This window comes from Syngnathus typhle, linkage group LG2 (genome assembly GCF_033458585.1).
Source record: "Syngnathus typhle isolate RoL2023-S1 ecotype Sweden linkage group LG2, RoL_Styp_1.0, whole genome shotgun sequence".
In the NCBI taxonomy this organism is placed as follows: Eukaryota; Metazoa; Chordata; class Actinopteri; order Syngnathiformes; family Syngnathidae; genus Syngnathus; species Syngnathus typhle.
Genome location: NC_083739.1, coordinates 2,586,417 through 2,612,916, shown reverse-complemented (window position 1 = coordinate 2,612,916; position 26,500 = coordinate 2,586,417). Strand labels below are relative to the sequence as shown.

The 26,500-nt window shown below is 45.1% G+C and overlaps 3 protein-coding genes across 12 annotated transcripts; all 3 read right to left on the bottom strand.

The window, feature by feature from the left end:
- Positions 1 to 5,637: 5,637 nt before the first annotated feature.
- LOC133145558 (uncharacterized protein K02A2.6-like) lies at positions 5,638 to 11,397 on the bottom strand. Of its 5 annotated transcripts, XM_061269189.1 has the most exons (5): positions 11,279 to 11,397; positions 7,667 to 11,214; positions 7,308 to 7,485; positions 7,069 to 7,198; positions 5,638 to 6,544 (listed from the first exon to the last, which is right to left on the bottom strand). In XM_061269189.1, exon 2 carries the CDS (start codon positions 9,516 to 9,518, stop codon positions 8,064 to 8,066), a length of 1,455 nt encoding a protein of 484 aa, XP_061125173.1. In that variant the 5' UTR covers positions 9,519 to 11,214; positions 11,279 to 11,397; the 3' UTR covers positions 5,638 to 6,544; positions 7,069 to 7,198; positions 7,308 to 7,485; positions 7,667 to 8,063. The 5 variants fall into 5 exon arrangements, with proteins under 5 accessions (XP_061125173.1, XP_061125169.1, XP_061125180.1 ...); XM_061269185.1 differs by having other exon boundaries at positions 7,275 to 11,214; XM_061269196.1 differs by having other exon boundaries at positions 7,012 to 7,198; positions 7,308 to 11,214.
- A 1,405-nt stretch (positions 11,398 to 12,802) lies between these two features.
- Positions 12,803 to 17,293, bottom strand: dusp27 (dual specificity phosphatase 27). 4 transcript variants are annotated; one of them, XM_061269118.1, is made up of 6 exons: positions 17,150 to 17,293; positions 16,681 to 16,822; positions 16,499 to 16,617; positions 15,768 to 15,999; positions 15,466 to 15,683; positions 12,803 to 15,368 (listed from the first exon to the last, which is right to left on the bottom strand). In XM_061269118.1, exons 1-6 carry the CDS (start codon positions 17,172 to 17,174, stop codon positions 12,832 to 12,834), a joined length of 3,273 nt encoding a protein of 1,090 aa, XP_061125102.1. In that variant the 5' UTR covers positions 17,175 to 17,293; the 3' UTR covers positions 12,803 to 12,831. The 4 variants fall into 4 exon arrangements, with proteins under 4 accessions (XP_061125102.1, XP_061125093.1, XP_061125105.1 ...); XM_061269109.1 differs by having other exon boundaries at positions 16,681 to 16,832; positions 17,151 to 17,290; XM_061269121.1 differs by having other exon boundaries at positions 16,681 to 16,808; positions 17,150 to 17,281.
- Positions 17,294 to 18,179: 886 nt separating this feature from the next.
- Positions 18,180 to 26,239, bottom strand: LOC133145543 (prolactin receptor-like). 3 transcript variants are annotated; one of them, XM_061269151.1, is made up of 10 exons: positions 26,055 to 26,239; positions 23,578 to 23,742; positions 22,785 to 22,897; positions 22,216 to 22,369; positions 21,967 to 22,136; positions 21,120 to 21,298; positions 20,892 to 21,045; positions 19,857 to 19,947; positions 19,693 to 19,762; positions 18,180 to 19,005 (listed from the first exon to the last, which is right to left on the bottom strand). In XM_061269151.1, the coding sequence occupies exons 3-10, from the start codon at positions 22,861 to 22,863 to the stop codon at positions 18,454 to 18,456; spliced, it is 1,449 nt and encodes a 482-aa protein (XP_061125135.1). In that variant the 5' UTR covers positions 22,864 to 22,897; positions 23,578 to 23,742; positions 26,055 to 26,239; the 3' UTR covers positions 18,180 to 18,453. The 3 variants fall into 3 exon arrangements, with proteins under 3 accessions (XP_061125135.1, XP_061125125.1, XP_061125142.1); XM_061269141.1 differs by lacking the exon at positions 23,578 to 23,742 and having other exon boundaries at positions 26,055 to 26,237; XM_061269158.1 differs by lacking the exon at positions 23,578 to 23,742 and having other exon boundaries at positions 19,857 to 19,944; positions 26,055 to 26,237.
- Positions 26,240 to 26,500: the final 261 nt, after the last annotated feature.

The following is a 26,500-nucleotide window of genomic DNA, read 5'->3' as shown; positions in this document are numbered from 1 at the left end:
GAGCAAGTGCAATGTCATTTTCAGTTTACAGCGCAGCGAGTGGCAAAAAGGGTGACTTTTGACCCTAACCCAGTGCTTCTCAAATAGTGGTGCGCGCCCGGGCGCGTGTGACCCTGGGGAACAGGCTTTTTTTTTGGCAGTACTAGAATAAAGTGTAATTGCGCCTTTACTACAGCAGGGGGCAGTGGCGCTCTCATTGTTACTTCTGTCACGTTTGCGACAGTGCAACATTTTACGACTTACAAGACAAGTTAGGATAGTCACGGTGGGGAGGGGGGGCGCGAATAGTTTTCTTCTTGCTTCTTTCTTGTAACAGAAAACAATTGAGAAGCACTGCTTTAGAGTCAGGGAGATGAGTTCCACGCTGGAGAAAACAAAATCGTCCAAGCCTGAAAAGTATTGGGAGCCTGGGCTGAGAAGGAAGAGGGCGTCCGGCAGAGAACCCGGAAGTGGTTCCCGCCTTCTTGTTTTTAGTTTGTGTCATGTACTATGTCTTGTCACCGTGGGATAGTAGAAACGTCATTTCGATTTCTTTGTGTGTCTTGGCATGTGAAGAGATTGACAATAAAGCGGACTTTGACTTTTTGACTTTGACATGCATTCACTCATCATTCAAATGCTCATTTCCTAGCCCCGCCAATAATTCATGTCAATTGCAGATTTCCGAGCAGCTCGATATCGAAGCCGCCGAATGATCTCGTCGCACCAAACGCTCCGTGGGGAGGACTTGACCACGTTGACCGGGCAGCACCGCCATTTCAATCAGTGTCCAAATAATGTTAGCAAAGCCAATGTGTTTCCAGCAAATTACTGACATTACGGACTTCATTAGCAAACGCACACGCGCGCACACACACGCACACACACATTAGTTGGTTGTGCGTAAAGATCCCGTCAGCTCTCGCAGCTAACTGGGGAGCAAAATAGGTGGCCTCTCACATTGTTAAACAGCAGTAATTAAATAAACACAGCTCCAATGAATTGATCATTAGCGTGTCGGTCACAGGAACATTGCCAATTACTGCTCGGTCTCCTTTTCCACAAAATGCATCAGCCGTGACGCTTGAAAGCTAGCTCTCCGTGACAAAGTTGGAGGCAGAACCGCCATTTGGTTTCCTCTTTTAAGATGTCTTTTAACCACCACAATGATTGGCGCACCCGCACTCTGGCCAGAATTCAATTAGGAGCTCACACCGACTTTAGATTTGAGTCCATCTGACGCATACGAGAAGAAAAACGAAAATGGCACTTAGAGTTCTACTCTAAGTGCCATTTTTGTTTTTCTGCCGAGGGCCGACAACCACAAAATGGATTTTTTTCCCTCTGTTTGCATTTAGAGATGAATTGAGAAAGAACACTTTCAAACCCCTTTCCAAGTTGTTGTTTTTTTTCTTCAAATTAGCCTCTTAATTTATAGGAATACGAATACTCGAAATAAAAAGGATTTACGTACTTCATACCAGAAATTTAAGCCCAAAACAACTTTTTGCTAAACTCAAAGAAAATACCTGCTGTTGAACTCTGCAACTCATCCACAAAGTTTTCAATTGCAAGAAAGTTAGTAAATAGAGGAATTTTGCATAATCCGACTCATGCAAATCAACTGGGGAAAAGAGAACACATGAAGATACAAAGGTGATCAAAACGACACCTCCTGCCCTGACGGCTTTGCCCTCAGCAGGAGGTCATAAAATGCTCAGAGTCCAACTTTGCAATCTTCAATGGCATCGCAACATTTCAGCGCTCGCTCGGCAGTTAGTTGTGAGAATCGACACAAATGAAGGGCCTAATATGAAATGCGTCACGTTATGCTCCTCTGCAATTAAATCAATTAAGTCTTGACAAAAGAAAAGCGGCTCCTGCTATTCGAATCTAGCTGGGAGAGCAATTTTCACTTTTGCAGAAGACGGAGAGCAATTTTCACTTTCGCAAAAGTCACGTCCACATTTCTTTTCAAGGCGATCGACAGGAGCCTGCCAGCGTGTCAGGTCAGTGAATAGTAGTGGTGCGGACAATTTTAGCGCGCCACTTTTGACTGACTGATTGGTGCTGGAGAACTTGGCCACCATTCAAAACGCATGACACTCCAGCAATTTGTCCGTCAAATCAATTGTATCGTTTCCACCTTTATGGCGCCCATATGAGAACAGTGTACAAAAGAAATTGAAACACATCTTTTTCACACTGGGTGCTCTGACTATTTACAGAACTGCAAAGTTTCTTTCGGATCCAACCCTTGGAAAAGGCATTCGAAAACTTCTAATGGCTCAGCTAATGGGCTCACCACGACAATACTTTGAAAAGTCATGGCAAAACTCTCACAAAGTGCCTCAAGCATTGCAAACGCTGACAAACATTTCTGCACTTGCTAACAAAAAAAATAATATCTATATCTATCTTCACGTTTCTTACAAATTGTCTTCATGAAGATGATTTTTGTTTTGTTGTGCCTGCCCTCACGAACCAAAGAGTGCAGCTGGAAGTTGGCCCTCGCCAGTGCTGATTGAAAGTGGCGGAGGGAGGCTAATGATACTATTATTCAGGGGCTCCAATTGAATTACTCCATCCATTGAATTTGCTTAACATTTTCCCCATGGCTAGTTTAGCACCTGGTGTCATCTCCTGCTTTGTCATGCCAGGCAGGCGCTGGCTGGCTGGGCCTGTCTGGCTGGCTGTCCGGCTGTCTGTCAGAAGGCGTCCGGAGGCTTCCTAGGAAGCTGCCGCTGCAGTGAAAGCCATGTGGCCACAAACACTTGTAAAGGGAACACAGAGCTTCGTTCACACAGCTCGCCTTCTGAAATGATTATGCTTCTATCAGGCAGGAGCAAACCCACAGCACAGGAGGTGCTCATTAAATCAAGGTCCAAAAGAGTCCGGCATCAAGGGAAACCTATTTTGAGCCATGTCATTAACATTTCCGGACTGTCATCAATGTTTATTTGTTTTTACCTAGATTGTGTAAAGTGTATTTCATTTCAGCATGACCCCATTCTGTCAAACTCTGAGTTGATGTTTTGCTTGTTTTTGCCGGCTGATACGTATATGTTGTTTTAAGACGCAACGCCTCGACACCTGTGAACGCTATCTCTATTTTTGTCTTTGTTGTCCTGCCTTAGCACACCGTCTCTGGAAACTACTCTCGATTCTCGCGCAAGTTTTCAACACTTTTCAACTTCTTTTCACACATAACACTGGGTTGGTTGACATAAATCGCTACACTCAGGAAACCATTATGACTCTGTGCCAAACAGAGCTTGATAGTGGCATCAATTGGCAAAAAAAAAGAAAACATTTATTAATTTTATATATACATATATATGACTTAAATAGAAAATAGAAAACATGACTGTGTTTCTGTACAATGGTCTCAGTCACGTAATAGCGACGCAACGCCCCAAGCTAGCAAAAATGAACAAAGATAAGAAAGTCAATCGATTTCTATTCGAGTTATCTTCCAAATGTAAAGAACACAAATCTGTTCCCAAATAATGTAACCTTTGAGCCATTGCTCTTTTAGTGCTGCTACTGTGGCATCGAAAGCCGTCACCACCAGAATAGCAACGCTCAAACTAGCTGACAGCTACTGACGTATTTGTGTCAGTTACATCCTCGCTTAGTCAGCCAGCCAGCCAGCCAGCCAGCCAGCAGGCCTCCTCCCTTCCTTCTCTCTTTCTCTCTTTCACTCTCTCTTTCTTTCTTTCTGCTCCCAAATGAGCATGGCTCGTCAGCCAATCCCGAAGCAATAACGTACGTGTCCACTTGTCTCTCGTGGCTTTCTCTCTGTTGGAAAGCAGTCAGCTCATGATCCCTTTTCTAGCTTTAGACAGACAACGTCGCGTGTCCTGTTACACTTGGAGAAGACAAAAGGCGATCAAGTCCTCATTCATCTCCATAAGCATGTGCTAAAAAGATGATCCGAGAATGGTCAAGCTTCAAAAACTGTAAAGGAAGCACAGCTTTGCACGACACAACTTTACACCCACTTCACAGTGTGTTCTCAAGTCGCTGTAGCAAACAGATGCGGCTTCAAACATTGACCTGCTTTAATGACATCATGGAGCAGAACCATCTGGGATGGGGTCTGTGGCTAAATGACCCAGACTCGCTCGTGTGGCTCACGTCACACACAATGTGAAACGCGCTCTTCTACCATCATTGTAAACTAGGATTTAGAATGTTTAACAGCTGGCTGGCTGGCTGGCTGGCCCTGGCTTGCTTTCTTGCTTGCTTTCTCTCATTGCTAATGTTGACAAATTTGCAGGATCGGCTCGGATCTCAAACACATCCAATCGGCAGCTTGAATGCTAATGAAGTGATTAATAACCAGTGATGTCATTCATATGAAATAAATGGAGATAATAATAATTCAATTGAAGTAGCTGAGGTTTATTGCAGCGTATGACTGTACCACCTTTGAATTGAAGCTGGAAGGGTAAAAAAGAACCAGACATAAGACACAACAATTGTCGCCGCAAACAGAAAGGTAAGTGATAGAAACTTGGATTACAGTTGTGTTGCCTGAAAAATCACACATCCTATTTCTGCTGTGATCCTGCAGCCACCGGAAACGTACACTTATGACATACGTACGGACGGATGGACGGACGAACACACACATATACACAGAGATAAACAATAAAGCAGACTTTGACTTTGAGACGCGAGGCCTTTCAAAAAACGCTTTTCTTGGCATTCATTAAAAATCATTAACGAGGGGCAGAAAAAAAAAAAAGCGCCATCTTTGGTGTCGCTGCACTGAAGGACAAAACAAGCAATCATCGAAAGAAAGTGTAACTTACAATGTGTTGTTCATTATGTGGAACATTTCTCACTCACCTTGCATTTGCTTGGTGTTATTCTCGCCGCTCCTTTATTTGTGGCATGAATCAAAAAGTCAAGCTGCTCTCTGAATGGCAATGCATCATGGGGCAACGCTCACTCACGCTACACAAGAAAAGAATCCGATCTTCCAGCCGATATAGGCGGCACTACTTTCTCCATACGTATGCCGTGTCAACCAAAAGACTACGTGCCATTTTTTAAATGCCACATTTTGGTGACGCCCCCCCCCAAAAAAAAAAAAAAAACTCAGCACAATAAATCCCTTGAAAACTTTTTCCAACATCAACATGACCTTTAACTGTATGTGTATAACTTCATTACAAAAAATAGGTCTTTTTTTCAAGAGGGGAAGAAAAATAAAAGCGAGGAAATGTCTCCTAACACATGCCATTGAAAGTCCTGTTCAATTGGAGTCGGCATCCGCCGCCTACCTGCCACCAATCATTAAAAGTGCCTCTGATTAATCCCAAAATCAAGTTCAGATGGGAAATGACTTTTCCTGACATTTGTATGGGCACAAAATAATTGCCAAGGCATTTGATATCCAATGGAGCACAACAAAACTGTGCTCATCAGTGAGTGATCACACGAGTCAGACTCAAGGTAGCATATCACTCATTGAGACTTCAGCAGGAACTTGCGCACCTTCATCAAGCTGGAGGGGAATGAACATTTCCAAATTGCGCAAAGGCTTCAAGTTACTGCTAGAAAGATAAGAAAAGCCGACGAGAACCGCAGAACTTTACATGGGCTTAATGTCAACAACGGAGTGGAAGATGGAGCAGGGCGACCACGTGCAGCTTGGAAAAGGGTTTATTGCAGGAACTTACAGACTCGGTAAACAGACATGACTTGCAACCAAACCAACAACAGAAGCTGACCGAGATGTGAGACAAAGGGACCGGGTGACATTAGCAATGAACCGACAGGGGAGTGACACAGAGACAGGACTTAAATACAAGACTGGAAATGAGAGGCAGGTGAGAATGATCACACTGATTGAGGGAACACAGGAGGGGAGGGGCGACGCGAACAGAAACCATGGCAACCTAGCAAAACTGGGGACCAATCATGACACTTAAGTCATTACATTTGAGTACAGATAATGGCTGGATAAGGTGTAGGGGTTCATTTCATATGCTCATTTCATTACAAAGTCTGCCATTGAAACCAGGGTGTGCAGATTTGATATACCCACTTCCCACATGTAACGGTCACTTGTGTCAATAAACTTCTATGGCCAAACAATACGCAGAACCCAGAGAAAATCATTGCAAAGGGACCCACTGTTGGAGCAGTCATTTTACTGCTGAGTGGCAGCAGAAAAAAAGGCTCACTCGCTCGCTCTCTCGCTCGCTCACTCAGACTATAAAACATCTCCAGAGAATTGCGCTCCCCTCGGAGTGGCATGTACTCCTCGGGGAGCAATCGCTCTTGGGTATCTTCGCATTTTCCATGCATCGCCCGCCAACATCAGAGGTGTTCTTCTCTCCTCCTGCCAATAATTCTGAAGCTTCATCAGCCGGAGCATCAAGTGATCACACGTGCACAATATTGACTTCCTATCCGTGTTGGGATTTACAGTCCGACTTGTGGCGTCGGTGAATCAGAAGATGTGACGTATACGTATTTCTCTCGTTGCTTCTCCCTTGCGAAATGGACATTTGTCATGGCACGAGGTGCTTGTGGAACTGATGTAAATCTGTAAAAAAATGTGCTAATAATTAAATACACACAGCTAAACAGGAAGAGCGATTACAAAATACAAAAAAAACACATTCTGGGAAACACGATAGATTATTGTCAAGCCGCAAAATATTAGTTGGACCACACGCAGACAAAGACTTTTGACATTTGACTGTGGCTTCTCTCGCTCTCTTTCTCTCAAGTTGTGCTGAGGCAGCGCCATGCCACACAGCATCATCATACTTTTGAACCTTTATCTCACGTCACTCCCTCCCTCCTTTTCCTCCTAACACGCACGGACGCACGTCACTCCCTCCCTCCCTCCCTCCCTCTTTTTCCGTGAAGACCTCATTATCCCTTATCTGCTTTCCTTTTTCTCTCAGCGATCCCTCCTTGCCTTTTGCAGCCTAATCTTCCTCTTTGTCCTGCCTTTCTAGATTAGCCCGCCGCCACCCACCTCAAAGTTGGCAGTGTGCCCATCACCTGTGCTCGAGCAAATACTAATGTTGCAATTCCGTTCATTTTTGTGCCGTATCTCACTCTTTTCGGACGAGTAAAGACCGTCGCTGTGTGAACACCGTCCGTCATCATGGTCGCGGCGCTGCAGCTCGACGGAATGAAACCAGAGCGAACAGCATCCACTACAGCTCTTTCACTCAATAGATGGAATCTGAGAAAGAAAGAAAAAAACCCACACTCAATACATAGCAGCAGCATACAGCAACACTTGAACTGAAATGTGCCACTTTTGAATTTCTTTGCAAGAAAAAGATCCTCACTCCGGTCCAAAAAGTCAATAAACTTGGCAACAAAGTCATATGGACGCATTGGGCAGCAGAATTGCAGCCAAGTTGCTCTCGCTCTCTCTACCAATTCGATGACACCAATGTAGTGGGCCTGCATTGAAGAAGTCGGAGGGAAAAGCGACCACTCACAGCCGAGCGAGAGAGGCCGGACCTTGTGGAACAAGTACAAAGCAGCTTTTGATTAGCAGAGGGAGGGAATCCATGTTTCAGGATCATTCAAGGGTTTCCTGCTCATTTGACTTGTTGTCCATGTAAAGTTCTTATGCTCCTTAAATAAGGCTTCAGTTGAACTTTATACTAGCTTCAGCTAGTTGTTTATTTTAATCACTCACGTAGTCTCCTGCTAACATTCTTCTTCTACTCCCTGTACATACATTCCGTCATACAGAGTTCCCTTGAGGCTATACAGCCCTCTGTGGGTGATCGTCTGCAATCACATATCATTACATCCCCCTTCCAAACAGGCAAACACAACATGAACATATCGTGTAACACAAAATGTCGTTTAACCCATATACTCGATATGATGACAACATACCATTAACTTTTATGGATCAAATCCAATGAATATCAAACACTGAATTGTTCTTCACATTTACACAACTGAAAAAGTCAATAACACATTTAACATACCAAATACAGCATAAGTATGAACCTTTTTTTTTTTTTTCTTAATGTAACAGTGCCTAGTGCCAACAACTTTCTTTCACTTTATATTAGTTGAACAGTTCACTCTTGTTCTATGAGCCTCCCAGGGGGCTTTCTAGGTCTAGTAGACCTTCTGAGTGTCACAGTCATTGAGGGAGGTGAAGGAGGATCACTGTGGTGCACATCTGGAGTAGCACCTTCTGACTGTTCAGCTCCAACCTCCTCAGCTCGATTCTCAATGTCCCGAGTCTTTAACAGACTCCTCCTGTTTCTCCTTAATACCTGTCCATTCTCTGTCTCGACCACAAAAGACCTAGGACCTACTTCACTGAGGACTCTGGCTTTTCTGTCCCAGGACTCAGGACCCTCAATCCTCACAACATCCCTTTCCCGAAGAGGTTCCAGTTGTGTTGCGGTTTTATCATCGTTCATTTTCTGTCTGTACTTGAGTCTCATTCGTTTGTCAGTCAGTCCATCTGTGTCTTTGTTATCATTGTGTCTTGAAATGTGTGGAAGTGTGGTGCGCAGCTTGCGATGCATGAGTAGCTCAGCAGGTGATGCACCACACTCCAGAGCTGCAGACCTGTAGCTTAGCAAAGCCAGGTAAGGGTCAGCTTTACAGTCTTTTGCTTTTTTCAACAGTCTCTTTACAATCTGCACCCCTTTTTCAGCTTGTCCATTAGCCTGTGGATACAACGGGCTAGAGGTGACATGTTGAAATCCATATACCTGTGCAAACTCACTGAATTCCCCACAGTCATATTGTGGACCATTGTCACTGACAACACATCGCGGAATTCCATGTCTGGCAAAAAACCCTTTCATGTGTGTGATGACAGACTGTGCTGATGTACTGGATAATTGTGCAACTTCTGGATAGTTAGAATAATAGTCTATCACCAGAAGATAGTCCTTGCCATGCAGATGAAACAAATCTGTTCCCACTTTTTGCCATGGTGCAGTGGGTGGGTCTACGATTAGCATCGGCTCTTTTGTTTGTTTGTAATGATGTTTGAGATACGTTTCACACTGCTGTATCATCTCCTCAATGTCTTTGTTGATGCCCGGCCAATAAACTGCTTCTCTTGCTCTCCTTTTGCATTTCTCCACACCCAGATGTCCCTCATGTATACGCTGAAGCATGTCCTGGTGCATGGATTGTGGGATGACAGTCCTGTTCTGTCGCAGTAGCAGCCCATCCGCCACACACAAGTCCGCTCGCACAGGGTAAAACCCTGAGCAGACTCCTCTCGACCATCCATTCTGTAGATGGTGTGAAACTTTCTGCAGCAGAGGATCTTTTGCTGTCTCCTGAACAATTTTCTGTAGCATACCATCTGATGTTGGGAGTGAAGCAGTCACCATGTTTATGTGTGTTTCCGACTCATCAGTCACCGGGGTGACCAGCATGCCACTGTTTGGTGCCGGTGCTCGAGATAAAGCATCTGCCAGTACAATATATTTTCCAGGTGTGTAAATAAGCTCAAAGTCGTAGCGCTGCAATGCCATCATCATGCGCTGAATTCTGGGTGACATGTCGTTAAGGTTCTTTTTTCTGATTGTGATGAGCGGTTTGTGGTCGGTCTCTACTGTAAAGGTTGGCAGTCCATACACGTAACTGTGAAACTTTCCACATCCAAACACTAACCCCAAAGTCTCTTTCGCTGCTCGGTCTCTGTCATTGATCTAGACGCATATGCTACAGGTTGCCATTTGTCCTCATTCATTTGTAGCAGTGCTGCTCCCAAACCATCCTTTGAAGCATCAGTGGAGATCTTTGTGGGTTTTGATGGGTCAAAGAATGTGAGGACTGGCTCTGTAGTTACAGTTTCCTTTAATTTTTTCCACTCCCTCTCATGTCGATGAGTCCATTCAAATACTGTGATGTGCTGTAGTAACTCCCTGAGGCATGCTGTCTTAGAGGTAAGATTAGGGATGAACTTGCCCAGGAAGTTGATCATCCCCATGGCTCTCAGGACACCTTTTTTGTCAGTGGGGGCAGGCATATCCAATATGGCTTGCACTTTTGATTGGTCAGGTTCCACACCTTCACTTGTGACTTTGTCTCCCAAGAAAATCATCTCCTTGACACCAAAGAGACACTTGTCTCTGTTCAGTTTTAGTCCATGTTTTTTGACTCTCTGAAAGAGTTTCTCCAGTCTTTCATCATGTTGTTGTTGTGTTTTTCCCCAGACGACCGAGTCATCTATGTAAACTCTGGTGCCGTCCAGACCCTCTATCATGGACTCCATTGCTCTGTGGAAGATCTCTGGCGCTGATTTAATGCCAAATGGGAGTCTTAAGAAACAGTAACGTCCAAATGGTGTGTTAAAGGTGGTGTACTTGCTGCTTTCCGGGTCAAGCCTCAGTTGCCAGAATCCGTGAGAGGCATCTAGTTTACTAAAAAAACTTAGCACCAGTCATTTCACTAATGATCTCTTCCCGTTTTGGGATCTGATAATGCTCTCTCTTTATGTTTTCGTTTAAATCTTCGGGATCAAGGCAAACTCTTAAGGCACCTGTGTTCTTCTTTTTGACACACGTGATTGAGTTGACCCAATCTGTGGGTTCTTCCACTCGCTCAATGACCGCCATTTGAGTCATTCTTTCAAGTTCTTTTTTCAAGCCAGCTCTGAGTGGTGCTGGCACTCTCCTTGGGGCGTGCACAACAGGCTTGGCATCATCTTTGAGTTGTATTTTGTAAGTGTAAGGTAAAGTCCCATGTCCTTTGAAGACAGAAGAAAACTTCTCCACTATGTTTGCACTTCCCTCACACTGTTTTTGTTCCTGTCCTTTGTCTTGCATGACTACTTTAATGTTGTCAGTATTAATCTGATAGATCCTCTTTACTAGACCTAGATCCTCAGAGGCTTTGTCTCCTAAAAGAGACTCGTGTCCATTTGGCACAATGGTGAATAACAGGTTATGCTGTTTGCCTTTTGCCATTATTTTAAGTCTGCATCCACCTTTTGTCTGTATTGGCTGATTACTATAAGCCTTCAGGGGTGTGACTCTTTCTGTGAATTTTTTTAGGCTTCTCAGTCAGTGCATTTAAATCTTTCTCACTGATCAAATTAGCTTTAGGATTCAGTTGAACTTTATACTAGCGTCAGCTAGTTGTTTATTTAATCACTCTGGTAGTCTCATGCTAACTCTCTTCTTCCACTGCCTGTGCATACATTCCGTCCTACAGAGTTCCCTTGAGGCTATACAGCCCTCTGTCGGTGATCGTCTGCAACCACATATCAATACAGTCAACACTGAATGAAAAGTGACGTTTGTAGGAGAAAACAAACCTGGAACAATGTTGCACTCTTGCTGCTCCAAAAGCGCGCACACGCCGCGCAGTTGACCACCCGGTGCGATGACGTCAGAGAAAAGTGGCGTAGTGCATTGTGGGTCTTGTAGTCTGTGCGACCTCATTTAGTAAACAATGGTACGGGTTGAATCGTTCCTGTTATTAAAAACGATCTTCTATCTTAAATGGACGGAAAGGTCAACAAACAAAGATCAAATGTTGCCTTTGTCCTTTTAATAAGGAGTTTTCTAGATGTATTATGATGCTGGTATCCCCGCCTTGGCCACTGAGAGGCAGTATTATAATGCAAACAAACGTAAAAGAACATTGGAAAGTGAATCGGCCTCTTCTCCATAATCGATCGTTTTCCATCTTTATGGAATATATATCTTTATCCTATTTGCTTAACTCTTCCGTGATCATTCTCCCCCACCCTCCCATTTTCACTCTGAAATAAAAACTTCCCTTTTCACTTCAATATTTTCCTCGCTGTCACTTTTACGATGATTGTTAGTCGATGTGTTTTCTCACACACTCCTTCATCCTCTTCCTCCGCCATTGCTCTTATTTCTGGCCACGTGTCCAGCTTCATGCGTCATATATTTACAAACGTTTTGTAAGACTTTAATCTCTAAAATGTGATCTTGCTGCACTGACGCCAGCATTTAAGTCTCGAAGCAGAATCCGAGCTTTAAATCTTACATGGAACAACATGATGCCACCAATTATCCCACTGGAAAGAAACCTGATTGTTTACAAATAACGCTGAGAGAAACTCGGACGGAACGTAGTATTGGAAAGTGAGGGACGCTATCACAATCTAGATTATTACACCGATGTTCCACTAGGGGGTGCTACATATGAGCTTATCAGTGCAGTGGCGTCTTTAACAGTAGTGAATGAATTAAGCATGTCCTGTTTTGCATTGCAACCAATCTCATGACATCAAATCCTGCCTCGAATTCAAGTGCCATCTAAAGGGTGAGAATTTGGTGGTTGGGGAGGGGGGCACCAAAGAAAGGTCTCTGTGTCCCTGTGCCCCCCGACCTTGTACAATTTTTTTCCAATTCCACTGATGCCATGAGTCTATCACGGGATGACTTGATAAACCTTGATGGTGTACGGTATAGAAAGAGAACCCTTGTTAGGGAGCTCTTTCGCACTCATTACATGCTTGTTGCCATTCATTACGTCCAAAAGGGCAAAAAGTCACTTCACAAAGCAAAAACAGGACTAACGCAAACTCTTAAGATCACGCTTCAATTCATTTTTTAACACATTTTGGATGAATTCATTTTGTGACATCCTCACAAAAAGCTCCACATTCCAACCCAGAACCTTTTTGCGCTTTCCTGGATGGGTGACATATCTGAAAATGATCCACTAGTTATTTTTACCTCGTTTATTCATGACAAAGCAGTCATTATATTTGATCATAAATACTCAAAGTATGAATTGTGCATTCAAAGACGACATTGCGTGCATTTGTCTTTCCGCATTGATCACCTATTTTTCAATACAGCAGTCTTATTTGTTTCCTGTTCAATTTCTCTACGATTTCCATTTTGCTTCCTGCTGCGCCCTCCAAGCGGCGAGCACCTCGTCATCGGGCTCCTCGGCGGCCGCTCGGGCTCTGATCCTCTGCCTGGTTCGGGCGATGAAGGCTTCGGCGTCTTCGTCATCATCGTCCCCATCGGCGTCCCGCCTGCGTCCGCCTGCTTCGTCGCTATGTGAACCATTTGTGAATTTCCTCCTGAAGTCGCTCGCCTCATCATCCTCGCCGTATGACCGAGTGGCTCGGCTGTGGCCGTTATTGATGGAGGCGGCGCCGTTCGTTTTCGCGTCATCGTCCTCACCGGCGAAGTCAAACTGGGAGGCGGAGCCGTCCAAGTCGTCGTAGGGATCCTCGGCGGCGGCAACGGCAGATTTTCCGGGGGGAGGCCTGACACTTTTCAGCCAGTCGTCAACGCTGGTGTTCTTGTCGACCTCCAGAGCGGGATTCAAATTCAAGCATCCAGAGAGGCCGAATGTCTTTAAAGGTTTGGGTTTCTTTTTCTTTGACTCTTCCAGGAATTCCTCCTCCTTCCTTTTCTTCTCCTCCTCTTCTTCATCTTCATCCGCCTTTGGTTTCTTTTTCTTGTACATAGTGCTGCGCTTATTGTCCTCGAGGATTTTCTTCTTCTCGTAGGACGCCATCTTGCCTCTCATTTCCGATTTGATCTCCTTGTCCATGGCGTCCAGTTTGCCCAGGTTGACCTGGTCTTGGAAGAGGCTGAATAGCGGGACGCTGGTGGTGCTGATTTTGGTTTTCCGAGCATCCGGCAAGGCGGAACTTCGCCCGCTGACTCCGCTCAAGCCGCCGGCCGAGAAGACTGACGCTGGCCGCCCACGACCCTGCGAGATGTTACTGGAGTAGGAGCGCCCGCTCAACACGGACGTTTTATCGTCATCTCCGGCGCGGCCCGAAATGGCGCTGGGCGAGGCGCCGAAGCTCACCTCGGACCCGGCCAGCGACGGAGGCGGCAGGCTCATCTCGCTCTGCTTCTGTTTGATGGTTTCGGTCACCACATTGGCGATCCAGTTCTGGATGCTGGCCAGGTTGACCATCGGTTCTCCCGACGGACCCTGGACCGTCGGAACCGGGAGGATGGGGGGAGGTTGCAGACCGGAGTGCGTGGATCTTGCACCGCAGGCTTGCGACGCCGACGTGAGGACGGACGACTGTCCGCTGATCACCGACATGGTGTCGTCATTGACGACACTGGGCGCTCCGCTGACGCCGGCTCCGGCCCAGAAGGCGGAGAGCGGTATCGTCCCGCCGCTGACGCAGCTCTCGTTCTCCCAGCCGCACACGGACTGACTTTCTTCTAAGGTCTTTTTGGAGCGCTCCAGGATCTCCTCTCGCCTTTGGCGCCGTTTAATGGTAGCAGAATCCTCACCCCGACTCATTTCCAGAAGCTCATCCACGTTCTCCTCGCCAAGTCGCCTCTGCTGCCTCCGTTTCCAAGCCTGATAGGCCGTCAGGTTGACATCTTGGAAGGACGGCGGCGGCGCTTCTCCGCCGTCGCTTTTCTCCTGATCGCCAACAGAACTATTTTCTCCATCCCCTCGTTCTTTCTTGTTCCACCCGAAGTGAATCCGCTTGACCCGCCAGCGCTCCAAGGCCGTCATCCTCTCCTTGTTCTTCTGGCAGAAGTTGTACATGGACGACGTGTCCGACATGATGCTCTCCACCTCCTCATCGACCTTTTTCTTCCTCTCTCGTTCCCGCGCCGCGTCGCTTTCCTCGCCTTCGGCGCGATCCGTTTTCCGATAGCGAGCGGCGGCTTCTTCCTCGATCTCTCGCAGCCGCTGCTTCCAGAGGTCGGCGTAAGTGGTGCAGCTGGAGGTGGAAGCGGCGTCCGTCGGAGGCCGTCTGACGCGACGCTTCAAACGTTCCTTCAGGGCGCGCACGTCCTCGCTGGTGACGCTCTCCACGTCGGCGCAGTCGCCAACCGCCGCGTCCTCCTCGTCGCTGTTCAGCTGCGCCTCCAACCAATCATCGCTTTGATACATCTCATTTCTACGCTGCCACTCGTGGATCATCTGATCCAGACCGTCCTCATCCTCATCACTGTTTCCCAACTGCTCGGGCAAGACGGATTTGTCTGGAACATCACATGACGGTTGGACCTCAGGTCCGCTCCGGAGATGCTCAGCCAATGCGGAGGAAGCCACGCTGCTCATCACACTGGTCCCATCTTCTTCCTCCTCCATCATGATGGAGCGCGCTTTCACCTCCACCATACTTTGCTCTTCCTCACGATCCGTCTCGTCGTCTTCACTGGCCTCGCCGAAGATCCGAGCGCGGGTGCGCGCGTCGATGACGGAACACTGGCTGAGCGTGTCGTCGTCATCGCGTTCCTCCAGCAGGTTCTCGTTGAGCTCTCGTAGTTGTTTGAGGAAACCCTCGTTGGGGTTGATGGGCCGTTTTTTCCTCATGGTTGTCAGAGCTTCCATGATGGTCATGTGCTGGAAGATCATGAGGTAGGACGCCACCAGGACAGCTGAGCGGCTGACGCCCATCATGGAGATCACTGCAACTTTGCCTGCAAGCATAAGGGGGCGATAGTGAGCGTTCCACAAGACTCAACTACCATCAATTTGGATCTGGCTGGCAATGATTGAGTTAAAATAACGACTCACCTTTGTGGGTCAGCAAAGCTTCATCCAAGAACTCAGCGGTGGGCCGGAAGTGCGGCGAGATGTCAGCGTCAGGGAAGTCATCCACCTCGATGCCCATGTACTGCACCCCCATCCCGGCGTAGAAGGCCTCCCCCGTGTAGACGCCAGTTCCGTGCGCGGCGTTAAGGATGTGCGTGATTCCCATTCGCTTCAGCCGGCCCTTGTTGACGGCGATAGATCTGAAAAACACGCAACATATTACCGAACGGTCCATAGTTTGAAAATGAATTTCACAATCCTCCTCGCCAGCATCTCCCACTAACTTCTCAGCGATAAAAATATTCGGAAACACTTCATCCGCAGGCTGGCTGGGGTGCTCCAGGCGATCTTGAACCATGGCCCTCTGGATATCCAGCACGCAAGGAGTGTTGTAGGGGCTACGATCATCAATCATATCCCGTACTCGGTTGTAGAGGTCCTCCACCATCAGATGCTCGGCTCTTTCGAGCATGGAATCCGGGACGGACTCGGCGCGGACACCTCGAGGCGGCAATTCTGCGGATGGGTAAAAAGTTCGCTTTGACTGAATTCCATTTGAGACGTCAATTTTTTTCCTCAAACGATGAATTTCCAGAAGACCCGATAGACGAGCTCATCCGCATGCAGTGTTTGAGACATCTCATTCCAAGTCATCCCCTCAACTCATTAGTAGCTGGAGAAATCCAGACAGTCACCTATTTAAACTTAATTGTCTCATTGAACGCAAATCACATTCCTCTTCAGATTCACTGGGCTTATGGCATCTTGATATGAAATCCATGTTTTATCTGTCGGCCTTTCAATTTTCATGTGCTAGGCGCCGGCGTCCCGCCGGCAGCAGAAACGGTCACAGCAGGAGCTCCAGTCGCTAATACTCGACGAAGACGGAAAGATTTCTGGATTCTTTCAACTTCAGATCAGAGAGACAAAAAGCTTTGATTTGTTCAGGCGGTGACATTTGGCGGACATGTCGGGGACCTCTACGGATGAAATTCCCAACTAAACTTTGACTCACCCTCATTGATGATCTTCTTGGCGGCGATGGCGGACGACAAGTGGATCGGCTCCATGAAGATACTGGCGGCATCCGAGCCGGTTATGGCGGAGAACCTGGACTCTGACATCATGGAGAGGCTGCGAAGCACACAGACCGAATCATCTTGCGTTCAATTAGCTCAAAGCGTTTCAAGATATTACCTGGGCGACGAGCATCGTAGGTAACGAGACTGGACCCCGCGGACGCTAGTCTCCTCGTCGTCGCCGTTCGGCACCGTCTGATCTTCCTGCTCGTTGGCGGACGCCATGTCAGGATTGTTGATGGCCTCCTGTTCAGGAAAACCTGAACCACCCACAAGGTGGAAACGATAAAAAAATCAACCAGTTAGAGTGGAAAAGTTAGGCAACACTGATTTCGAATAAATCAAACTAATAAGCCAAGATGTTATGACTAACTTCGATCATATGATAGTTTGTTTTTCACTCCACGTTTCAACTCGATGATGATAGCAGCAGATCTATTTTTAAACGACAGCTGCGTCACAAGATTCGAGAGCGGTGCCCCGAGTATAAATGACGGAACAAGAACGAACACAAAAAGGCAAAACACAAACAAGCGCTTCGGTGTGTCGTCTTTTTATGTAAACAACATATCTGGTGTTTGTCTTACCTTGGCAACCAGCTGCGGTGTCCATCGGAGGAGGTCTGTTTTGAGGAGCTGGCGGTGGTCCGGCTAAAGTTAGAATGTCCCTCCACCCCCTCGTGACAGCACTATCGCCCGACCATTCGGGGGGGTTCCGGACACCCGACACCCAGAGGATCGACACCTTCCTCCCTTATTTCCTTTTCTCATCTTTGCTTCCTTTCTTCTGCCCTTGCTTTATTTTTTGAACCAGGCTCTTGAACAAATCCTACATTCTTAGAAGTATTTGAATTTTCTCCGCCTGCCATTTTTTCCTTACTTTGGAGTTTCATTCAGAGAACTCCATTCAACGCATCACCACGAGAAGATAACTAGAAGCTCACCAAGAGTTCTATTCTTATCTGACTTCTCAGAGATTCTCATCTCTCAAAAGAACAACGTCAGTCAGCTGACAACATTGATCATCTAAATGCTGCGCCATGAATTGCTCAAGGCAAATGATGAAAGTTCGCAATTATTTCTGCACGTGTGGATCAATGTGGCACATCTTTATTTGTCCTGCACAAAAAGCCCCTACAGAAGTTTTATGGCAAAAGCGGAGTGGCTGAAAATCTGAAGAAGAAGGTCCACATCGAGAAATGTCACCGAGACAAGCACAGAGGATAAGAAGTGGAACTGTTCGAAGAAGTTTAAAGGCATTAGAAAAATATGAGGCGTCTGAAAAGTTCCAGGACCGGTGTTACAAAAGCTGTTTCAAATTCCGAGCCTTCTCTACCACACCTTCTGCTCATCACGGCCTCTCCAAAAACATGTTTTTAAAATAAAAAAGGATTACATGACACATTAAACACAGTTTGGTCATTCAGCATTTAAAGATCTTAAATAATAGTTTACAATAAAAGCAAGCTTGTGGTCAGAGGGTGTCACGGCAAAATTTGGACTTTCCATCAAGGTGGGGGGGGGAAGGAGGCGGGGCTAAGTGGCATTTTCATATCGCAAATGAAACTAGCGTGACGCTATCTGCAAGCTGAGCGGGTGGGGGGGGGGGGGGGGGGGGGTCGGGGGGGGGTCATGAATGCTTCCTGCTCCCAGCGTCTTGCCATTTTTTTCATTCCACATGCTTGTGGCGCTTCATTTTTGTCATTGGGTTTCCACCATAATCATGATGGAACAGGCTCCACGCAACATGCAGGACTCCATTCAAACCCTTTCCACCATTTGCGCTCGAAGATTCTTCTTAGAATCTGACAAAGTCAAGTGGTTCACAAAAACAAGACAAATATCTTCTGCTCTTCTGCACATCTTGCTCAGCTCTCTTTGGCATCTTTCTATTAGGCCTGATACTCGGCCAGCTTCTCCTCGTCTTGCTCCTCTACGTCGCCGTGAAAATTAGACTTGGGGGGTGGCGGAAGCTCGCAATACGCCAGCGGCGGGCACGGCACCAATTGAAGCCCGTCGCTGTGGTTCATGAGCTGCACGCAGCTGTAGAGATCCTGCCGGGGGCAGCTGGTGAAGGGGGCGGCTGGGGGTGGGATGGGCTGCCCCATCATGCTGTAGCTGTCTTCCGGCACGCTAATGATATTGGGCCACGGGGACGACGGGAAGTCTTGAGGAAGAGACGTGCAGTACGGGCTTGGTCTGAACGGCGATGGAGGCTGGCTCACGTGTTGATGAAGAGCTGCGGTAGGCGTCAAGTCGTGAGGGGCGCCGAAGGTGTCCGTCACCTGGTTGGGGGACTCGATGGGGATGCTGCAGTCTTTGGTCGAGGTGAGATAGATGCTGTCGGGGATCACTGGCTCCCACACATCCGTGTCCATGAAGATGGGAGCTAAGTAGCTGTGGAAATTACTCAGATGCCGGTTGATTTCTTCCAAGTTCCCCTTCTGAGGAGTAAGGGGGAGGTGGGGAGAAAAAAAAATGTCAGTGAGCAGCAGCGGTGGGAAAAAAAAACAAGTTAAAATAAATAAAATAAAGTAAGAAAGTAAAAGTAAAGTAAAGTAAAATAAAACATATAAAACATATAAAACAATAAATCAATAAATCAATAAATCAATAAATAAAACAATAAATAAATAAAACAATAAATAAATATAACATAACATAACATAACATAACATAACATAACATAACATAACATAACATAACATAACATAACATAACATAACATAACATAACATAACATAACATAACATAACATAACATAACATAACATAACATAACATAATATAATATAATATAATATAAAATTAAATAAAATAAAATCAATGGGCCCATCTTTTACCGCCAATTAGATTTTCAAGAAACCACAACGTCTGAGTGAAAATAACCAATCAGGTTGCTCAAAACAGACACAGGGCTGTGTACTGAGCTTGCTCAAAACAGACACATCCCTTGGGTTTCCAGAACTTTGCTGAACTTGTGACGAAATACCCACCTCCGGGGGAGGAAAAAAAAAGCCCATTCCTTGTTTGCTAACAACAGGGCATAAGACTAGACCAGAAATGTGTTCGCTGTGCCTATTGTGATAACTACAAGAAGAGAAAAAATACAGAGGACAAAACATGCCTTACCTTCAAAAGCAGCGGGTCAATGCCGATGATGCGTGGTTTTGGAATTTGTGGCCAGAAGAAGTCTTTGACTCTGAATGGTCACACAGTTGGATGCGAGATTTTAGGGAAGGATACCGAGGAGCATTTCATCGCGCATAAAAAGCAACGGCATTGTGAATTCTCACCTTGAACATTGCGGAATAACACGCACGGCGATGGCCAGCAGCGCCACCGTGCTGATGCTCGTCACCAGAATCAACACCAACATTTTGTCTGCTTCAATGAACGGAGCAAAGTCAAGAAGATCAGAAGCGCTGACTTTCATTTACAGCCAACATTCTCAAATGTGACTCCGTGAAATGATAATAGTATATTCTCAACAATCTCTTTGTGTCATTTTGATGAGGATTTATTTTCTGTTTTCTGCTTCCAGTACATGAGATTGAATTATTTTTTTTCCCTCATCAGATTTCAGACTGTTTTGCCAAATCTATCTAATCTGCCCAGGGACTTCAGCATTAGTACTGTTAGTCCTTGTAATTTAAATTATTGCATTATTGTCAGTTCAAACTTGAAATTTGTCCCAACAGGGCAAGAACTCCTTGCCCTCAATGATGTCATCATTTTTCTTTCCCCTGATTATTTGGAATCTGTCTGTCTTTTCTTTGATTAAATCCAGCAAAATCGGGTTACATCACCTGCACCACAAATTAGACTCGCTTTTAACTAGTCTAAAGTCTGGTCTATTTTTCCATGATTTTCTTTAAAAAAAAAAAAAAAAAAAAAAAAATTGTACCCATGTACCCCAGATTGTAGGACAATAAATTAGTTAAATCTTGCGCATTATACATGGAAAAAAACGGTAATCTAAAGTCTAGTCTATTTTTCTCTCACCAAATTGTTGCCGCCAATATCAAACAAAATTATTTTCTGCTTTTTCTTTGTCCAAAATACTTTTGAGTGACTCCAACCCAAGTTTTAGAAATTGTGTGAGTGATGAAAAGAGAGCCTCTTATTTTTCATATGGTAATTTGTGTGTTTACATAATTATAAAACACAATATTCAGCGAGATCCGTCATAATATTGGAAATATGCTGGCTTGTTTTGAAAAAAGCTGGCTTTGAAAGTACCTGATTAAATTGCCACTGAAGGCCCAGGTAGCAAATGCAATTATGTCCACCCCCTAATTGCCTCACTCACATCAGTGCACACATCGTACCTCCTGGCGCCCGGCTCGGAATGCTCATCAGCAACGGCTGGCTCCAATTGCTCCACAGGCCGTAGTTGAGCGAGCGGCACCGTACGCGAAGCACGTAGTCGTTGATGGGAAGCCCGAGCAGCTTGACTTGAGGCTCTCGCAGCGACTGCTTGACCTGCGGGCCGTGGAACAAAAAATCCCCGAGAGCACTTTGCCGACTCGCCGTCACGTATTCAAAATGGCATTTACCTTCCAATTGCCAGGCTCGCTAACTTGTCTGTACTGCAGTTCGTAGACCAGCGTGATCCAGCCGTATTTGAGGTCAGAGGGCCTCGGGTACATCCAGGTGAGTAGTACGTCGTGACCCATCTCGTCCCCGCCGGCATCCGTCAGTTGGTAAGTTAGGTTGATCGGCGCTTCGGTCTGAACTGTAAAATGGCCGATAAAGAAAAATATTGGATGGCTGCAGGCCGGCACGAACAATTGATTATACTATAAACATTCTAAAAAAGAACCGAATATTTTCTTAATGAGCTGGGATGAACCACTAATAATTGTTTTCCATTTTATAAAATAAATAGTTTAAACAGGGGTTGCTGCCCCCTCAAAACTAGAATTTTTTTTTTTTTTTTTAATGGAAATAGGTGAATCCACAGGTACCAAAAACTCCCTTTGTATTACTGCAACTTACTGAATCACTTCCAGTAACTTTGAAACTCTTCTTTGATTGTCTGCATGACTCTATTATACTGCCCCCGGTGGTCAAATCAAACTCTTACATTCTTCACATTCTTATTAATTATGTTGTGATTGTGTTTATAAAATACAATACAATACAATCGGCTGTAGTGCAATTTCTCTTAATAAAAAACAAATTACATTTTTTTTCCAGTGTAAGCTTCTATTCATTTTAGTTGTGAAAGATGATGAGTGTTTTGAGTTGCAGACATAAACAGATTAGCTTTTTTAATTTAATAAAATTAAATTGAGTTCAGGGTACAATTACAAGGTAAATATATCATTGAATTTTTTTTTCAGGTCTACCTTTGTACCTTTTTGGCAACAACAGTGACCTTGACATCAAATTTGACCTTACCGATGTCGGCAACATCAAGGCAATGTTGAGGTGAGGTAAAATTCTGGCGTGCCGTTATGGCCGTGACGTTCATGCAGTAGATGTTCCATATGAACGTGTGTCTGCTGTCAAAAAAGCAGCTGTTGGCACCTCTGCTCGTGTAGTCGGGACACTCGTGTTTGGGCTCATTGCTGAACGGAACAAAAAAAAAATCATTACAATTCCACCGCTTCTTTTTGTCATTTCCAAAAATAACAAGCGTGTTCATACTCTTTGGAATAGGTGAGCACGTAGGTCACCTCCTCTCCCTCCGTCAGGTTGCTGAGCGGATGCCACCAGCAGGTGAACACCTCCATGTTGGGCGATCGGCATTTGTAGATGAGAGGCCTGGTTGTCACGGCAACCTCACCGACACGCTGGGAGTCTTTCGGTTAGAGAAGTAAGCGGGCGTTATGGTCCGTACGAATGCACATGTTAACATTCTTATTCATTCGGCCATGTGAGCTGGACTTGAAAGAGGTTAGCCATGTCAAAGTTACGTGTTGAATAAACCCACAGCCGTCACGCGTGAACAAACACACACCCGCGTCGCGCCCAAGCAAGATTGATTGACATCTGCAGGCGGTGGGAACACGGCGGCCGATAAGAATTAATAAACATCAGAGAGTCAAACAAGCGGAAGTGAGACGTTACCTGGCCTCGCAAAAATGAGATTGAAAGCTATGGAAATGTCATTCATGTAAACTAAAAATAAACAATTGAAATGCATTTATTTGTTAATTCCTTATGAATTTGTCCACTTAATAGATTTGATGATGCAACAGCATGGCGGGACTCACCTGCTGCTTGTCTGTCCAGCTGTTGCATTGTGTTGCAGGCCAGTGAGGCGAAAAGCAGGAAAAAAAGCAGCGGCGGCATCCCGCTACAGTGGCGGCGGCGGCGGCGGCACACGCTGTCAACACAAACAACAACGCACTTCTGCCAAGTGTGTGGAAAAGTTGGACAACCGCAACTGGAGCATCCCCCAGTCATGAGACTATCACAAGGATGAAAACCCACCGCCGCCCCCTTCCCCCTCGTTTTCGTGTTGCCAATTTTAAATGACTTGCCGAGTAAAGAAAAACCTTTTCTTTAAAAAACAACAACAGTGCTTGTTACGCCTCTTTTTTTGTTGGCAAGTCTTGTCCTCCATGGACTATGCTGTCATTTTCTCTTACTTTTTTTTTTTCTAATATTCCAGGAAGATGGTCTTGTCTAACGCATTCATCATCTGATTTAATCAAACAGCAATTATGTTCTACGCTGTACAAAAAAACACAACTTGTATTTTAGGCCTAAAAAAAAAAATTGGGAAAAAAATGGAAATTACTGACATTTATACAATGTTAGCACAACAAAGCAAGCCAGTTGCTTTTATTTATATACTTACAGACAATTTTCGCAACAGCTTAAATTTAAAATGTTATCAAAGTTTGTTGCCTTGAAATTTTGAGTTTAAACCACTTTTTTTTTTTTTACATCTTAGTCACCCATCACTTTCAAGCAAATCAAACAATTTTAGCCTCACTCAGTCTGGTTTGAGCCTTGTTATTCATCCCTTAAGATTAATGTGATTTAAGGTTAGCTCCTTACTTAAATCAGCAACAGGAGTATCCACAATGGAACTGGGGCAGTCACCAAGTTTCAAAGGAATCTTTGAAATTGACCCATTTGGCCAGCATGAATGCTCTCCAAACCACAAAGGTCACATTGTGCGTCATGTCGCGTCCATTTTATCCAGTCAAAGCCGCCATGGCGCTAGCAAGATGTCAAATAATGTCATTCGCTTAGAAACATGCATAGCCACGAGTTAGATGTTACAGAAGGTTGATCTAATAAAGAGAGGGGGAGAGAACGAGAAAGAGTCTTTTGGAGACTAAAACTGTAATTTGTTGACATTCACGGCAACAATGTTAGCTACCACAGCAAAGCCACAAATGTTTTTACTTATGTTTGGGGACATTTCAATGGATAATACAGTAATGCCTCGTTTATTGCGGATAATTGGTTAAAAAAAAACACCCGCGATAAGTGAAATCCGCGAAGTACGGTCACCAACAAGAAGTACTGGGCAGGCTAACGAGTTAGCGGGAAGATGATAATTCGCGAACGTGCTAACACGGGAAAACGGACTTCTAAAGGAATGTAAACGAACATTTGGAGCAATACTACCTTGCCCTAAAGGTTAGACACGTTTCATCAATTTAGACGTTTTATTTTGACTTTTAAATGTTTTTTTTTAATTTGGAAATAAAAATCTGCGATGTAGTGAAACCGCGATAAACGAAACGCGAAGTAGCAAAGGATCACTGTACATTCTGTAAACACACTTCTTTGTTATGGTGGGTCACGTGCACTCACTCCATGTTTTGCAAATTTCAACAACAATGAAACATTTCTTTTGTTACCAAGCTCCTTTTTCAATTGAATGGAATCTTTTTCCTTGACTTTAAATTCCATCGGTCTGATCCATTGTCATTTGAGAAGGCAATTTCACATTTCACAGTCAGACGAAGCAGGATTGCAAAATGAGTTTGACGCCTCAAATGCTTTTTCAAGTTCATCCTCCACGTTGACGTCGGCTGGTGACTAACAACTTCTGCACGTGTACTGTAAGGCACCTCGGACAGCCCATAAATCAACCCGCAGGGTTCAGAGTACACACATTTATTCAATACCCCATTAATGTAACAATTAGTCAGTGTGCCGCTCCACTCGTCAAAGAGCCTTTGTGTCCATAATCACCCAAATGAGAATTTCTATCTTTAATTTTCTGGAACGCAAATGTTCCAGAAGCGTGCTTGGAAACGCCTCGAGTGTCGGTGACCTCTCGCTGTTTCCGCTAACAACTCATGTCACACGTCGCATTCAGGCAACGCTTGGAAAAAGTGATTAAGTTCAATTAGAAGCGCCCCACCCTTGAATAAAAGATTCAAACATCCTGCTCAAGTTGCAGATACCAAATCGAACCAGATGATGGGCATCGAACGATTTGCCAGAAGATGGACATTCCAATACGGCGTCTTTAATCTTCAGCATATGGACAAATGCAAAACGACACGAATGCCATAAGCAGACAAAAGGTTTTCTGTAGCAACAGGCCTGAGGCTCACGAATGGAACCTATAGTTGGATGTCACAAGATGAAATTGTTGAAAGAGTAAAAGCGGGATGATAAATATGCAAGCATGTGTGTGTCACGAAATCCAAATCATGTGACTTTTTTTTTTTTCCTGCGAATGAACTGCATGGACCCGGCGGCGGCGGCGGCGGCGGCTCTCGCTTTCATAAGGGTTCAAGACTTGCTTATATAAGGATGAAGAGAAACACTTTACTCATTAAACTCCACTTACTGAAGGTTTTGCTTTCAGAACCAGCACTGTCCAGTTTGCTTTTCCCTAAGCATCTTCTCTTTGAAAATATCACATGACAAAAAAACCACTGAAGCAAAACATTTTCATTTCATCCCGCTTAAGTGACAAAAACACTTTTGTTTTCAGTGAACAACTTTCAAGTGTTCTTACATTGGAGCTGAAATGGTTCTCGGAGACACGAGGTCTCACTTTGTTGATGTTGGACCTGCGCAGAGCCAATGTTGACGAAGTGTGTTCTGAGAGACTTGGACAAATTCTGAAAATCGTTCGACCGCCGTTCTACAGAACATCTCGCCGGGGACGCTGGGAATTACAAAGATGCCATGAAGGCATCAGAAATCTCATCAGAACCATCCAGAATCTTAACAGGGGTTTCTGATGAGGTTTCCTTGAGTGCTACAGGTGAAGTCATTCTGGACCACTTTGGGGCTCAGGAAAGACAACAAGAATTTGAGATGAACATAAAACCCATGAGAAGACTCACTCAAAGCCCATTGAGGAATTGAAAAAAAAAAAAAGCACTAATAGGAAAAAAAAATCTTAATTGACACTGATGACAAGGAAAAAAAAATCTCCACGTTACACCACTTTTTCTACACCCAACTATTTGTTATTAGTTCTCTTGTAAATAATGTTTTTTTTCGGGAGTGACGTCATCTTTTAATAAAAGAGAATGAAGTTAATTGAGTGGACTCACCTTGCCTGTAGAAGTATTCGTTGCCTCTTCGCAGGTTCAAATTCCTCCAGTTGGTTCCTCTGTTGATGGACCAGCTGCTGCTTGGCTCAACTCAACTCGCGGAGGAGCCAAAAACGCGCGAGCGCGCCTGGGGAGCTGCGCTTGGTGTGCGCGTGCACATGTGGGCGGGTTCAGTGCCCAGCCCCCGGCTAGAACTTCCGGCAATGTTTTGTTGTTGTTGTTGTTGTTTTCCCCCCTCTTCTAACCCCCCAACCCCCCACCCCCCCACGATTTTGAACGCTTATAAATAATTTTTCCATTATTTTTTCTAACCATTTGAATTTCAGTGACGTGTCAAATTTGCGTATCAATTAGCACTGCTAATTTAGCAGTACATGTGCATGTTTGACTCTTCCGTGTGAGTGTTGCTCCAAAGGTGACACGTAACCACAACAAAGGAGATTAAG

Bases quoted from the DNA above. Each gene is read 5' to 3' on its own strand.
- LOC133145558 (XM_061269185.1), bottom strand. From the start codon at position 9,518: ATGTCACCCAGAATTCAGCGCATGATGATGGCATTGCAGCGCTACGAC.
- dusp27 (XM_061269109.1), bottom strand. From the start codon at position 17,174: ATGGACACCGCAGCTGGTTGCCAA. The intron at 16,618-16,680 runs GTAATATCTTGA...TGTGCTTCGCAG, and splicing joins CTACGATGCTCGTCGCCCAG to CCTCTCCATGATGTCAGAGT. The intron at 15,369-15,465 runs GTGAGTCGTTAT...TTATGCTTGCAG, and splicing joins AGCTTTGCTGACCCACAAAG to GCAAAGTTGCAGTGATCTCC.
- LOC133145543 (XM_061269151.1), bottom strand. From the start codon at position 22,863: ATGCCGCCGCTGCTTTTTTTCCTGCTTTTCGCCTCACTGGCCTGCAAC. The intron at 22,137-22,215 runs GTATGAACACGC...TGTTCCGTTCAG, and splicing joins GTGCTCACCTATTCCAAAGA to CAATGAGCCCAAACACGAGT. The intron at 19,763-19,856 runs GTGAGAATTCAC...GTGACCATTCAG, and splicing joins GTTATTCCGCAATGTTCAAG to AGTCAAAGACTTCTTCTGGC.